Genomic DNA, 13,123 nt, shown 5'->3' with positions numbered 1-13,123 from the left:
TCTGTGGGAGGCTTAGGCAGGAGAATCTCTTGAACCTGGGAGGTGGAGGTTGCAGTGAGCTGAGATCGTGACGCTGCACTCTAGCCCGGGTGACAGAGATGCCATCTCAAAAAATAAAAAATGCTTTTAGTCTAGAACCACTTTAACCCCCTTGTTGTATGTGGGTCTGAAGCTCTGGGCAGCCCTAGTCCCTACTCCTGATTCTGCCCCTAACTCATACCACTCTGCTACATTCCATGTGAGTTGAATGCATGTTCAGAGTTATTTTAGGTGTAGCAAAACTGCATCTCATTTTAACCTTCTCATTTAAAACTCGTTAAAATTTGTACATAGGCTTTTCATCTCTTATTAGTTCTTCCTTTTACCCTATGCTATCATTAAAATGTGAAAGCAATTGGCAATACATGAAATATTTTGCTTTTATCCCCGTGGCATTGTTGTAACATGGACTGTTGCCCCTTTTTAACTCTGCCCAATACTCTTCCATTGAGGCCGTACATACTGTGCATTTGTAGATTAACAGTTTCATTGTGGTTCAGGTACTTTAATGATTCCTACTTTTTCTAGAAATCTTTTTGTAGTTGACTTGAGTTGGTTGGCTGGCCAGTGATGGTACAGACTTTTTTCTCATGGATTTTTTATATGTGTGGGAGGCACATCCTCTCTTTCGGCTGTAGAAGATGAAGAGGACAGAAATTTCTTTGGTCTACCTTCTTTGCAGCTAGAACATGATCAATCAGATACTCCTACTTGTGATTTTGTCTCTGATTTGCCTATAGATTGTACGTGAATACTATAGCCACCTTCATTTGGCAGTGCCAGCAAAAGCAAGGGGATAGTAGTGACAGTATCAAGAGCAGCATCCCAGGTTGACTTTCTTTGGGACAGGACCTTGCTTGTGCCTTAACCCTTGGTTCCTACCCAAGCTTGGCTCTCTAGTCCTCAACTCTGAAAGCCACCTGATATCTTAAACAATTCCTTTTTTGCCTGAGAAAATAAAAGTCAGTTTTGATCATTTACAACCAAAAATCCTAACTAACACAGACCTGTTTTTGAAATCAGGTAGATTGGAAGTCTTGGTTTACTTCTTATAAGCGTGTCCGCTGTCTGTCTTGTAACATCCCAGGAGCAGACTTGATGAGGCCTTCCTGGAGCCTTGCTCTTTCTGTCTGCTTCCCTCATCTGCTCTCTCTCCTCTCTCTTCACAGGGTCCACTTCCTAACACATGCTGCCATTTCTGGCTTATGGTTTGGCAGCAGAAGACCAAAGCAGTTGTCATGCTGAACCGCATTGTGGAGAAAGAATCGGTGAGTAATATTTAATATTTACAGCTTAGTATACTGTATGTGATACATAGTATACTGTATGTGATCATTAGCATATAAAGGTTTTCATTTTGGGGCCAATATTCATTCCTTAGTTTTGGCCTTTAATTGCTAAAGGCTAGTGGTCAAAGTGTTTCTGTCCAGAAAAACTCATGTATCCTTTTCCTTTCTTATTTTAAGTATTTTTTATAACAATTGCAGACCTTTCATCTCCAAGATAGAAATACAATGGAATAAATATGGACTAGCAGTGATATATAGATCTTTGGAATCCCTAGGAATCCTTATTGACCTATTGTCAATAAGTCCTCTTCCAGCTTTAAGATCTTGTACTGTTCTACTTCAGATTTCTTACTTTATTCTACATTTCATAATTGCTGGTTTTTAATGATGATGAAAATTTCCTAATCTACTTCTAATTAGATGTGGCAATGACATGCCAGAATTTCCAGCAGTGTCAGCGTAGTCATTTACAGTGGTTTTTCCTGATCTTCAATATCATTTAAAAATTAAGGATTAGGCCAGGCACGGTGACTCAAACCTGTAATCCCAGCACTTTGGGAGGCTGAGGCAGGCAGATCACTTGAGGTCAGGAGTTTGAGACCAGCCTGGCCAACATGGTGAAACCCCGTCTCTACTAAAAATACAAATATTAGCCAGGTGTAATCCTAGCTACTTGGGAGGCTGAGGCAGGAGAACCGCTTGAACCTAGGAGGTGGAGGTTGCAGTGAGCCGAGATTGTGGGATTGCACCTCAACCTGGATGATAGAATGAGACTCCATCTCAAAACCCACTGCACTTCAGCCTGGGTGGTAGAGACTGTATCTCAAAAAAAAAAAAAAAAAAAAAAATTAAGGATTATGACATTGTCAGTTTGAGCAGCATTGCAGACTACATGATTTGCAAATTTTATTTCTCTCATTTTGGAGTATAATTACTGCATTAATAAGATAACACTGCCACCAGAATTTAGAAATCATGTTTATGGTGGTTGAACCTAGATGGTTAACAAGAGTCAGGTTTAATTATTTTGGGGAAGATTACTTCAGAGGTGGTGGGTAATGTGTTGTTCATCAAGAGACCCATAATGTCTGATTATTGTTCTTTTTATTTCATTAATAGCCATTATTGGTCAGTGTTCAGCTTCTTAATTCATTATGGGTTACAAATGATGATAATCCAATTCTGTCATTACTTTTCTTAAAAGCAGTTTTCCAAAAAAAAAGTTAATTCTCTATTGAGGTCATCTGTCCTCAACAGATGACCAATTAGGAGTTTTTCTGGTGGAGAGTGGCAGGAGAGGATGAATTATTATGGGTTTAGACATACTGGATTAATTTTACCCTTTGCAGTTATTTTCCTTATTTTTGATCAAATTATCCTGTCATTGGCTAGAAGCAATCTCTTTAGGTTGGGTCCTGAGTCCTTTTTTTTTTTTTTTATTTGAGACAGAGTCTTGCCTGTTGCCCAGGCTGGAGTGCAGTGGCATGATTTTGGCTCACTGCAACCTCCACTTCCCAGGTTCAAGAGAGTCTCCCGTCTCAGCCTCCTGAGTAACTGGGATAACAAGCACCCACCACCATGCCCAGCTAGTTTTTGTAGAGACGGTTTTACCATATTGGCCAGGCTGGTCTCAAATTCCTGACCTCAAGTGATCTGCCCACCTCGGCCTCCTAAAGTGCTGGGATTACAGGCGTGAGCCACCTCACCCAGCCCTGAGTCCTTTTTAACAAACCTTTAATAGTTTCCTTGGCTTGGTGCAGTGTCTCACACCTGTAATCTCAGCACTTTGGGGGAGCTGAGTTGGGTGGATCGCTTGAGCCCGGGGGAGCTGAGTTGGGTGGATCGCTTGAGCCCGGGAGTTTGAGACTAGCCTGGGCAACATGGTCAAACTGTCTCTACAAAAAATAAAAAAATTAGCTGGGCGTGGTGGCGCATGCCTGTAGTCCCAGCTACCTGGGGGACTGAGGCAGGAGGATCGCTTGAGGCCAGGAAGTCAAGGCTACAGTTAGCTATGATCGTGCCACTGCACTCCAGCCTAGGTGACAGAGCGAGACCCTGTCTCAAAAAAAAAAAAAAAAAAAAAAAAATTTGTACTATCTGTAATGACTGCATCTCAGGCTCATCTCAAACTCTTGCTGCCCAGACCTGGAACCAGCCATTTCTCTAAGGAGTTTTGGTTTTTTTTAATGGGCAGCAGTATTTCAAGATCACAGCAAAAATAAGGATATGTATTGCTACTGGACTGGTCATTGTTTTTAGGGCTTTTCAGTGGACAAAAGCTAAGGAACAATATGTGTGTGTCAAGATAACATACTTCAAGAGTTCATAATGATATTTCCAATTCAAATTTGGGACTATAAGGGTTGCTTAGCCCCTTCCATCTTATATCTGCTATTTCCTTTTTCATACCAAGAATCCTGGTTCTCAAAGATATGAGAGATGTAAACCATCTTGTAATGACTCATTTCGTTCTTCCCATATCACATACAAAATATAACCATAATCATGATATCATCTACTACCAAGATAATTACTGAAAATGGTTTACAATTTTTAATATTTTTTTCATTCTCTTCCTGGCGTTTCCGAGTTGTACTTTACAAACTGCAGTCTCTCCCTTACATCCCTTGTAGACTCTTAGTTCTACAAGCAAGCATTATTTAATATTCATCAACAGTCTTTGCTGATGTCTCTCCAGTCATTCTGACTAAAGCTCATTCTCTAGTGGATCCTAAGGAGGGACTTGTGAGCATTATAGTCTGATTTTTTTACATGTCAGTGATGGTTCATCTGCTGTCTTAATATGTGAAAGTCAGTTTGGCGGGATATAAAATCCTTGGCTCACGTGCTATTCTTTGAACAACTTTTTTTTTTTCCATTTCCTTCTGGTATTCCACCAAAGTCTAATGGACATCTTATTTTCCTTTATAAGTCTCTCGTTCTTTTTATCTACACTACCCAAAGAATTCTTTTTTTCTTTTTCTTCAGATATTATTAGTTTTACCAAAAATATGTCTTAGCGGGCCGGGCGCGGTTGCTCACGCTTGTAATCCCAGCACTTTGGGAGGCCGAGGTGGGCGGATCACGAGGTCAGGAGATCGAGACCACGGTGAAACCCCATCTCTACTAAAAATACAAAAAATTAGCCGGGCGTGGTGGTGGGCGCCTGTAGTCCCAGCTGCTCGGAGAGGCTGAGGCAGGAGAATGGCGTGAACCCGGGAGGCGGAGCTTGCAGTGAGCCGAGATTGCATCACTGCACTCCAGCCTGGGTGACAGAGCGAGACTCTGTCTCAAAAAAAAAAAAATATGTCTTAGTAATTGGCCATTCTGGGTCAGTTTTTACAGGTACGTGATGTCTTCTTGAGCGTTTGACTTCAAGTACTTTTTAAAATTTTTTTAATACTTTTTGTTAAAGAAATATTTGTTGAATTACAGTCCTTAGTATTTGTTCTGCTCCCTTGCTTGCTTTAATGTTCTTCTTTGGGTCTTCCTATTATACGTATGTTGGATTTTCTTTGCCTATCTTTTTTATTTGTCACATTCTCTCTAATCCTGTTTATCTCTTTATTTCTATTTTACTTAAAAAAAAATTTTTTTTTTAAGGCCAGGTTGGAGGGCTAACACCTATAATCCCAGCATTTTGGGAGGCTGAGGCAGGAGGGTCACTTGAGCCCAGGAATTCAAAACCAGCCTCGACAGCAAAGTGAGACCCTGCCTCTACAAAAAATACAAAAAGTAGCCAAGTGTGGTGGCATGCACCTGGAGTCCCAGCTGGGATTGGGGGATTGCTTGAGCCCAGAAGATTGAGGCTGAAGTGAGCCAAGTTCACCCCAGTGCACTCCAACCTGGGCTACAGAGCAAGACCCTGTCTCTTAAAAAAAAAAAAAATTATTTATTTTCCTCTGAAGGCATTATTATTATTATTATTATTTGAGATGGAGTCTCGCTCTGTCACCCAGGCTGGAGTGCAGTGGAGCTATCTCAACTCACTGCAAGCTCCGCCTCCCAGGTTCATGCCATTCTCCTGCCTCAGCCTCCCAAGTAGCTGAGACTACAGGCATCCACCACCACACCCGGCTAATTTTTTGTATTTTTAGTAGAGACGGGGTTTCACCGTGTTAGCCAGGATGGTCTCGATCTCCTGACCTCGTGATCCGCCTGCCTCGGCCTCCCAAAGTATGGGATCACAGGCGTGAGCCACCACGCCCAGCCAAGGCATCATTATCTATTGTGTTTATTCCTCTTTTCCTTCTGGTTTAATCCTCATTTCTGAAATGATGTGTTCTATTATTTGAACTTTTCTGTCTTCTGTTATCTTGTTTCTGAGTTGTTCTAATTCTTATTTATACTCTTTTACTTCTATCATTTTTTGTTTGTCTTTTAGCACCTTTTAAAGTATTAATTCATAATATTTATTGGTTTGGGAGGCATTTTTATTGTTTGCAGCTGTTATTTGGAAAAGGAGAAATGGCCATTTTTAAAAAAATTTTTTTCTGGTATTTTTTTCCTACTGAAATGATTATTTCACCTTGCTTCAGTCTGCTGGCTTCATACTTTGGCATTTGGGAAGATGTGTTTATTGTTACAGATTTGAATTTCGTATCAGTAGTTCTGCCAAACTCTAGGTAAAAGGGGCTTATCTTCTCATTCTCTCCCCCAGTTTAATTTTAGTAAGCAAATATACAGTGTTATTTCTAAATGTCATTTTTTTGTTTGTTTTGAGACTGGGTCTCACTTTTGTCATCCAGGCTGGAGGGCAGCGGTGCAGCCTCACTGCAGCCTCAACTGCCCATGCTCAGGTCATCCTCCCACTTCAGACTCCTGAGTAGATGGGACTACAGGGTTGCGCCACCGCACCTGGCTAATTTTTTGTAGAGACAGGACTTCGCCATGTTGTCCATGCTGAATTTCGTCCTGTTGCTCAGGCTGAACTCCTGGGCTCAAGTGATCCACCCACCTCAGCCTCCCAAAGTGCTAGGATTACAGGCGTGAGTCATATATGCCTGGCCCTAGATGAAATATTGAGTAGCAGATTCATAGGCATTTGTGGAAAATACTTGTAAAATAAAGCCTCTTCAGCAACTTTTTTTTTTTTTTTTTTTTTTTCCCCGAGATGGAGTCTCGCTGTGTTGCCAAGGCTGGATTGCAGTGGCACAATCTCAGCTCACTGCAAGCACCGCCTCTGGTGTTCACGCCATTCTGCCTCAGCCTCCCGAGTAGCTGGGACTACAAGCGCCCGTCACCACACCCTGCTAATTTTTTGTATTTTTAGTAGAGACGGGGTTTCACCGTGTTAGCCAGGATGGTCTCGATCTCCTGACCTCATGATCTGCCTGCCTCGGCCTCCCAAAGTGCTGGGATTACAGGCGTGAGCCACTGTGCCTGGCCAGCAACATTTATTTTGAAGATAAAATTATTGCAGGGGTTTGATAATTTTAGAAACATAAAGTGAATGTCCTGTGACGTTAAAATATAGGTAATCATGCTTTAAGAATGATAAATTTATTTTTATTTTATGAATATGATATCTATGGCTTTTTTAGTTTATAAGTTACAGGAACACTTAAAAAATACCTAATAAGACCGGACATGGTGGCTTACGCCTATAATCCCAGCATTTTGGGAGGCTGAGGTGGGTGGCTCACTTGAGGTCAGGAGTTCAAGACCAGCTTGGCCAACATGGCAAAACCCTATCTCTACTAAAAATACAAAAATTAGCTGGGCACAGTGGCAGACGCCTGTAATCCCAGCTGCTCAGAAGGCTGAGGCGGGAGAATTGCTTGAACCCAGGAGGCAGAGGTTGCAGTGAGCCAACATCACGCCACTGCATTCCAGCCTGGGTGACAGAGCAAGACTCCAGCTCAAAAGAAAAGAAAAACTTATGGAGACAGAAAATGGATCAGTGGTTGCCTGCGGCTTGGAGTGGGAATAGGACACAAGGTGATTTCTGAGTTTGAGAGAAATGTTCTAAAACTGCCTTACAGTGATGACTGCACACACATAAAAAAATGCTTTATAAAATTTCAATCTCTACCCGCCCTGCTCCCTGAGATGGAGTCTTGCTTTGTCACCCAGACTGGAGTGCAGTGGAATAATCTTGGCTCACTGCAACCTCCACCTCCTGGATTCAAGCGATTCTCCTGCCTCAGTCTTACTAGTAGCTGGGTTTACAGGTGCCCGCCACTGCGTCTAGCTAGTTTTTGTATTTTTAATAGATACGGGGTTTCAACATATTAGCCAGGTTCGTCTCGAACTCCTGACCTCAGGTGATCCTCCTGCCTCAGCCTCCCAAAGTGTTGGGATTACAGGCGTGAGCCACCGCACCTGGCTATAAAATTTCAATCTTATTAAAATACATTAAGCGTAGAATATTGTAGTGACTTCTTAGTTCTGGGTACTTGAAAAAATATAGCATGTACATATCTGGTTTGTTTTCATTTTTTAATTTTATGGTTTCATGATGTCTATAAACTAAAAAAAAATCATATACATATTTCTAAATTTAGGTTAAGTGTGCACAGTACTGGCCAACAGATGACCAAGAGATGCTGTTTAAAGAAACAGGATTCAGTGTGAAGCTCTTATCAGAAGATGTGAAGTCGTATTATACAGTACATCTACTGCAATTAGAAAATATCAATGTAAGACCTTTCTTGCCCGAAAGTGTGGATTTTATATGATGGTTTAAAGAATTATTCTTTATTATTAGATTTGAAGTTTGATAAGCACATGCATTTGGATAATACCTATAGTATCTAGTCATAATCACCTGTTTTTAGATTGTGTGCCTGTATGTAGTAGCTTTCTGAGGACTCTGAAGAAACAGTAGAAACTAAGAATTTCAAAGTTCAGTTTGATATTTGGGGATTAAAAATTAATTAATAGAAATACATGGGGTTTAATAGAGAGGGCTTTAGAATCAGGCCAACCTGGATTCAGATCCAGTTCTGCTGCTTAGTAGAGCTGTACTTTAGACTTGTTCCCCACCATCCCTGATCCCTTCCTCGTCTGTAAAATGGAGGTTACCATGCCTCCCCTCCAGGGCTGTCCTGAAGGTCAGATGAGGATGTGTATGCAGAACACCTGACCTTAGTAAATGCCCAGGAAGCAATAGCTCCCAGGACCTGTGACTGCGAAGAATAGCAAAATAGTCAAGAAAATAACTTACAAAGCTATTGTTAAGTGATTCACAACACAAAAATTTGTCCGTATTGAGTTGGAAAAAAATGGTGTTTTATATATATATATGTAACACATACATACATACATACATACGTATAAATGTAGCATGTGGTCTCAAGAACATTTACTTGGGTGTTTGGTTGGTTGGTTGGTTGATTGGTTTTTTGAGACAGTCTTGCTTTGCCACCCAGGCTGGAGTGCAGTGGCATAATCACAGCTCTCACTGAGGCCTCTAACTCCTGGCCTCAAGAAATCCTCCCACTTCAGCCTCCTGAGTATCTGGGATTACAGGCATGAGCCACCATACCTAATTTTCTTATTTTTTTTTAGTAGAGATGGGGTCTTGCCTTGTTATCCAGGCTGGTCTCAAACTCCTGAGCTCAAGCAATCCTCCCACCTTGGCCTCCCAAAGTGTTGGGATTACAGTCATGAGCCACCATGCCAGGCCTTACTTGCATTTTTCTTCCCCAGAAACATACGAACTGTTCCTTGGGCCTTGGTTGAGATACGTACACATAGTGGGTTATGAACTTGCTGTTGCCAGGGTGATGATTGAGGCATTTCTCCCCCTTTTGCCATTTACCTCTTTTGCCCTCTTTGTGTTGTAATTAGAATAAACTAGAAAATAATGAAATGAGAGTAATTCTGAGATGCTAATAGAAACTGATAGCTTGAAAATAGGAGAATGTTTAGCCTCATATGACTTCAGGAATGTGTGTAGTCTATAAGTGAAATACTGTTTTAGTTAACCATTAAGTAAATTAAGTGATCACTAACAATACAAAAAAACCTTAAAGAGAAGGGAGATATATACATGCTTTTTAGATGTGTGGCAATCCCTTTTATGGTGGATCCCTTGAAACACTTGTGTTTTTTGCTGCATTGAGTAAGCACAGGTACATGCTCTGTGCATGAGGCCTAGGTTCGTGTTTTCCTTCTGTCCAGCTTCCCGTGACATCCATACTAAGCTTATTATACAGTCTCTTGAGTCACCTAAAAAGGCTCAAAATTAGGAATGATAATGCTTAGATTTATTTATAAATTCCCATTACTATATTTATTTTGTCCCAACTCTTTCCATTTGCATGTGTCTTAAACTGCATTGAGATACATCAATAACTCTTTGATACTGGACTGAGCTGTACATTGTTCATTCCCAGAAACAGAACTGTATTTCCACAAGGTTCTGAAAGTTCTCTGAATCATCTTCTCTTGGTATTTATCCCAGGTAATTACTCATTTGCTTATGGCATTAATATTGATTTAGATGAAGGGCATAGATGTGTTTTCCTATTTCTGAAACAGTCCTTATTGAGAATTGATTATACCTTAAGTAACAATAAAATAGAATGATTTTTGTGTTTTGTTTATCAGATTCCAAAATGCTTTCACATATATATCATTTAACCAGTAGTCTTCAGTTAGTGTGGATAGTGTAAATATTCTTATTATCCCTGTATTTTATATTATAAAAAATAATAGTTATGTTAAAATCCATTAGGTTATAAGAATTTTTCCATTGATTACTTAGCTAATAAGTGACAGACTGATCTCATTAGTTCTCCTGGTCCCCTATTTTTTAAGATAAAGTCTCATTCTGTTGCCCAGGCTGGAGTGCAGTGGCATGATCTTGGCTCATTGCAGCCTCCACCTCCTGGGTTCAAGTGATTCTCCTGTCCTAGCCTCCCGAGTAGCTGGGAATACAGGTGTGCACCACCACGCCTGGCTAATTTTTTGTATTTTTAGTAGAGATGTATTTTTTTTGTATTTTTAGTAGAGATGTATTTTTAGTCGCCATGTTGGCCAGACTGATCTTGACCTCCTGACTTCAGGTGATCTGCCCACCTCAGCCTCCCAAAGTGCTGGGATTACAGGTGTGAGCCACCGCGTCTGGCCACCTCCTAACTTTTGACTTGGGGATAAGTCCTTTTGAGAAGATGCTAATTGTTGTAAAGAGAGATTATTGATTTCTGAAGCATCTTTCTGGAGTCGAGGCTGTCATGTGAGTTGGCCAGCCACTCTGCTTTAGTTGCTAGCAACTGTGTGGTATAATGACATGATTACTAGATTTTTTATTGGCCTGGGTTTAGAACATACCACAATATAATAGCAAGAATTTGTTTGTGTTCTACTTTATAATTTTTAATTAGAACTAGGGATTCTTTATTCTTTAGAAGGATAAGGTAGCATTTCAGTATGGGAGGCAGATTACATTTGCCTAAGTAGATAAACTCTAGAATGAGATAGCCTAAGTTTAAATCCTGACTCTGCCATTCTTGCTGAGTGACTTGGGTCACATTACTTTACTATAGATGATAATCAACAGTACCTGTTTTATCATCTATAAAATAAGGGTGATAACGTACCTACTTCATAGGATTGCTCTAAAGATCAAGTGAGTTAATATCATGACAGTGTCTAAGACATAATGCGGGAGCCACAATTACCTTTTTAGTTTATCAGTTTCCTTTTTGTAATAGTAATGAATTGGAAGGGACAACAGGAACAGGGAGTAGCTGAAAAGGATACGCTTAGAGAGAAAGAACGAACCAAGGGAGTGAGAAAAAGTGATGATGGAGTTGGGGGCTGATAGCCAATCTCAACCCGCAGATCTCTGTCTTTATTGAGGTCTCTGGGGTGCAGAGATCCAGTTTGCGTCTAAGGGAGTCTGACATGTATCTGTTAACAAGTCCTAAGGTAAAGCTGTTGTCTAAGCAAGCCCTGTGCCGCTTCCAGTCTAATGGAGCAGCAAAATGACATACCAGGAGCCCTTTACAGTGACTTACTTAAAGCTAAAAGTTTGAACTCTTGCCCCTGAAGAAGACATTGCATCTCGGCTTTCAGTGTGGCCTGTGGCTTAAGCTATGGAGATAATTTTGAGGGATTTTAAAAATATAAGGTCATCTAGAGTACTTGTCTTTCAGTTTTTTCTTTTTAGTTGCCCTTCACTATTTCTGTAATGTTGGCCAGCTTTATGTTTAGTGAGTTCCAGGAATACTGTTATAATGCTGACTGTCTTCTATTTCCCTGTCCCTAAAGATTTAGCAAGATGAGAGTCTCTAATTATTATGATGCTTAGCTGGGATTTGGTTCAAAATAGTTTAAACAGTTTATTCTACCTAGAATGTCCTCTCTCTTCTCTGCCTATTTATATTCTGCACGTCCTTAGTAACCCCTGTGGCCCACTTCTTACTTAGGTCTCTCCTAACATATATCTGTGACACATTTATCCCTAACAGCTATGATTCTTCTTATACTTTTTCAGTAATTTAAATTTTATCATTCTACTGCTTGTTCAATACTTCTCTCTATGTAAATCTTGACTCCATAATGAGGTTTTTAACTTCCAAGGGGTTGGAAGTTATCTGCTGCCTTGGTACTCCCCCGCCATTACACAGAGTACATTTTAAGCACATTACACCTGAGTGATTGTTGTAGAACACAGATGCAATCTTTCCACCATCCTCTAAGAATTCTTCTGTGGCTTCCATTGGTTACCAAAAAAAGTCTGTGTCCAGTGCACAAGACCATGACCCAGCTCAGCCTGGTCCTTGCCTCCTTGTCTAACTCCCTCTCCTTCGGGTATCCAGGATTTGTTCATGCTAACAGACAGACTTCTCTAATAGGTTAATTCCTTGGTGGGGGTGGGTGGCATGCCTTTGCATATTGCTTCCTCTCTGCTTAGAATGCAAGCCTGTCCCTAGCCGTTTCTGCCACTCCTCCTGATCTGGTGAGTTGGATCTGTCTTTCACAGTGAATCCCAGTCAGTAAATATTTATCACTGACATACTGACCCTGGAAAAAATTGATGAGAGACTCAACTAAGGCAGTGATAGTGAAGGTACAGATTTGACATCTGGTTAGGACATAGGGTTGACAAACTTTGTCACTCTTTAGGTGTAGAGGAAATACCCAATGAAGAGGTTGAAAATGTATTGAGTTTTACAATTGACTGGAGCTTTCTAGGGGCCACAATAAAGGCAATTGGTGAGTATAGTTGTTTTAAAAATATCCAGTATCCGTTAAGCATTTACCATGTGCAGGGATATGGCAGGCACTTCACATTAATTGTTTCATTTATTCCTTACAACAGTTTTGTAAGGTAAGTAGTATTATTAACCCTATTTACAGATGACAGAACTGGGGCTTAGTGAAAGTCTTTTATAAACAAAATCTTGGTACCTTCCATATATACCTAAAGTGTGAAAGTAATTGGGCCTGGGGTCATAGAGCTGTATAGATTTTTTATGATAATTGGAAAATGTATAATCTTATTATATATTTATGATGATTATTAACTTGCATTTGAAGGCTGTGAACAGGGCGTACACTTAAATTGCTGTGGCCTAACAATTCCTGTCGTTACACCTGCTCAACTCACAGGTTATTTTCCTGGCTTCATATATGCAAGTTTGACATTCCTATTCAAAGACTTTAAATTTAGAATTCTCTTTTAAAAATGTAAATGGGATTTTGCCTTAGAACAGCAAGCCACTGACATTTTGTGCAGAATGTAGTATACATAATGCAAAGTTTTACACAGAAAACTTGGCAGGCATGTGTGGAACGGCTGCAGACAGGGACAGCCTATAATTGTGGGTGCACCCAGGGTG

The 13,123-nt window shown here is 40.4% G+C and overlaps 1 protein-coding gene across 14 annotated transcripts in view; it reads left to right on the top strand.

Annotated features, from left to right (window-relative positions):
• The window catches only part of PTPN2 (protein tyrosine phosphatase non-receptor type 2), a 101,522-nt gene that overhangs the window by 52,113 nt on the left and 36,286 nt on the right, over nt 1–13,123 (top strand). For 11 of the 14 annotated variants that reach the window (XM_055239240.2, XM_063641456.1, XM_055239221.2 and 8 more), the window contains 2 exons: nt 1,209–1,307; nt 7,835–7,969. In XM_055239240.2, the coding sequence (XP_055095215.2) occupies nt 1,209–1,307; nt 7,835–7,969 (234 nt within the window). The remainder of the gene's footprint in view (nt 1–1,208; nt 1,308–7,834; nt 7,970–13,123) is intronic. The other 3 variants (XM_063641481.1, XM_063641475.1, XM_063641470.1) reach the window with 1 other exon arrangement.

Source organism: Symphalangus syndactylus, chromosome 1, assembly GCF_028878055.3.
Source record: "Symphalangus syndactylus isolate Jambi chromosome 1, NHGRI_mSymSyn1-v2.1_pri, whole genome shotgun sequence".
Classification (NCBI taxonomy): Eukaryota; Metazoa; Chordata; class Mammalia; order Primates; family Hylobatidae; genus Symphalangus; species Symphalangus syndactylus.
The sequence above is the reverse complement of the archived record's forward strand: the minus strand, read 5'-3'. Positions and strand labels throughout refer to the sequence as shown.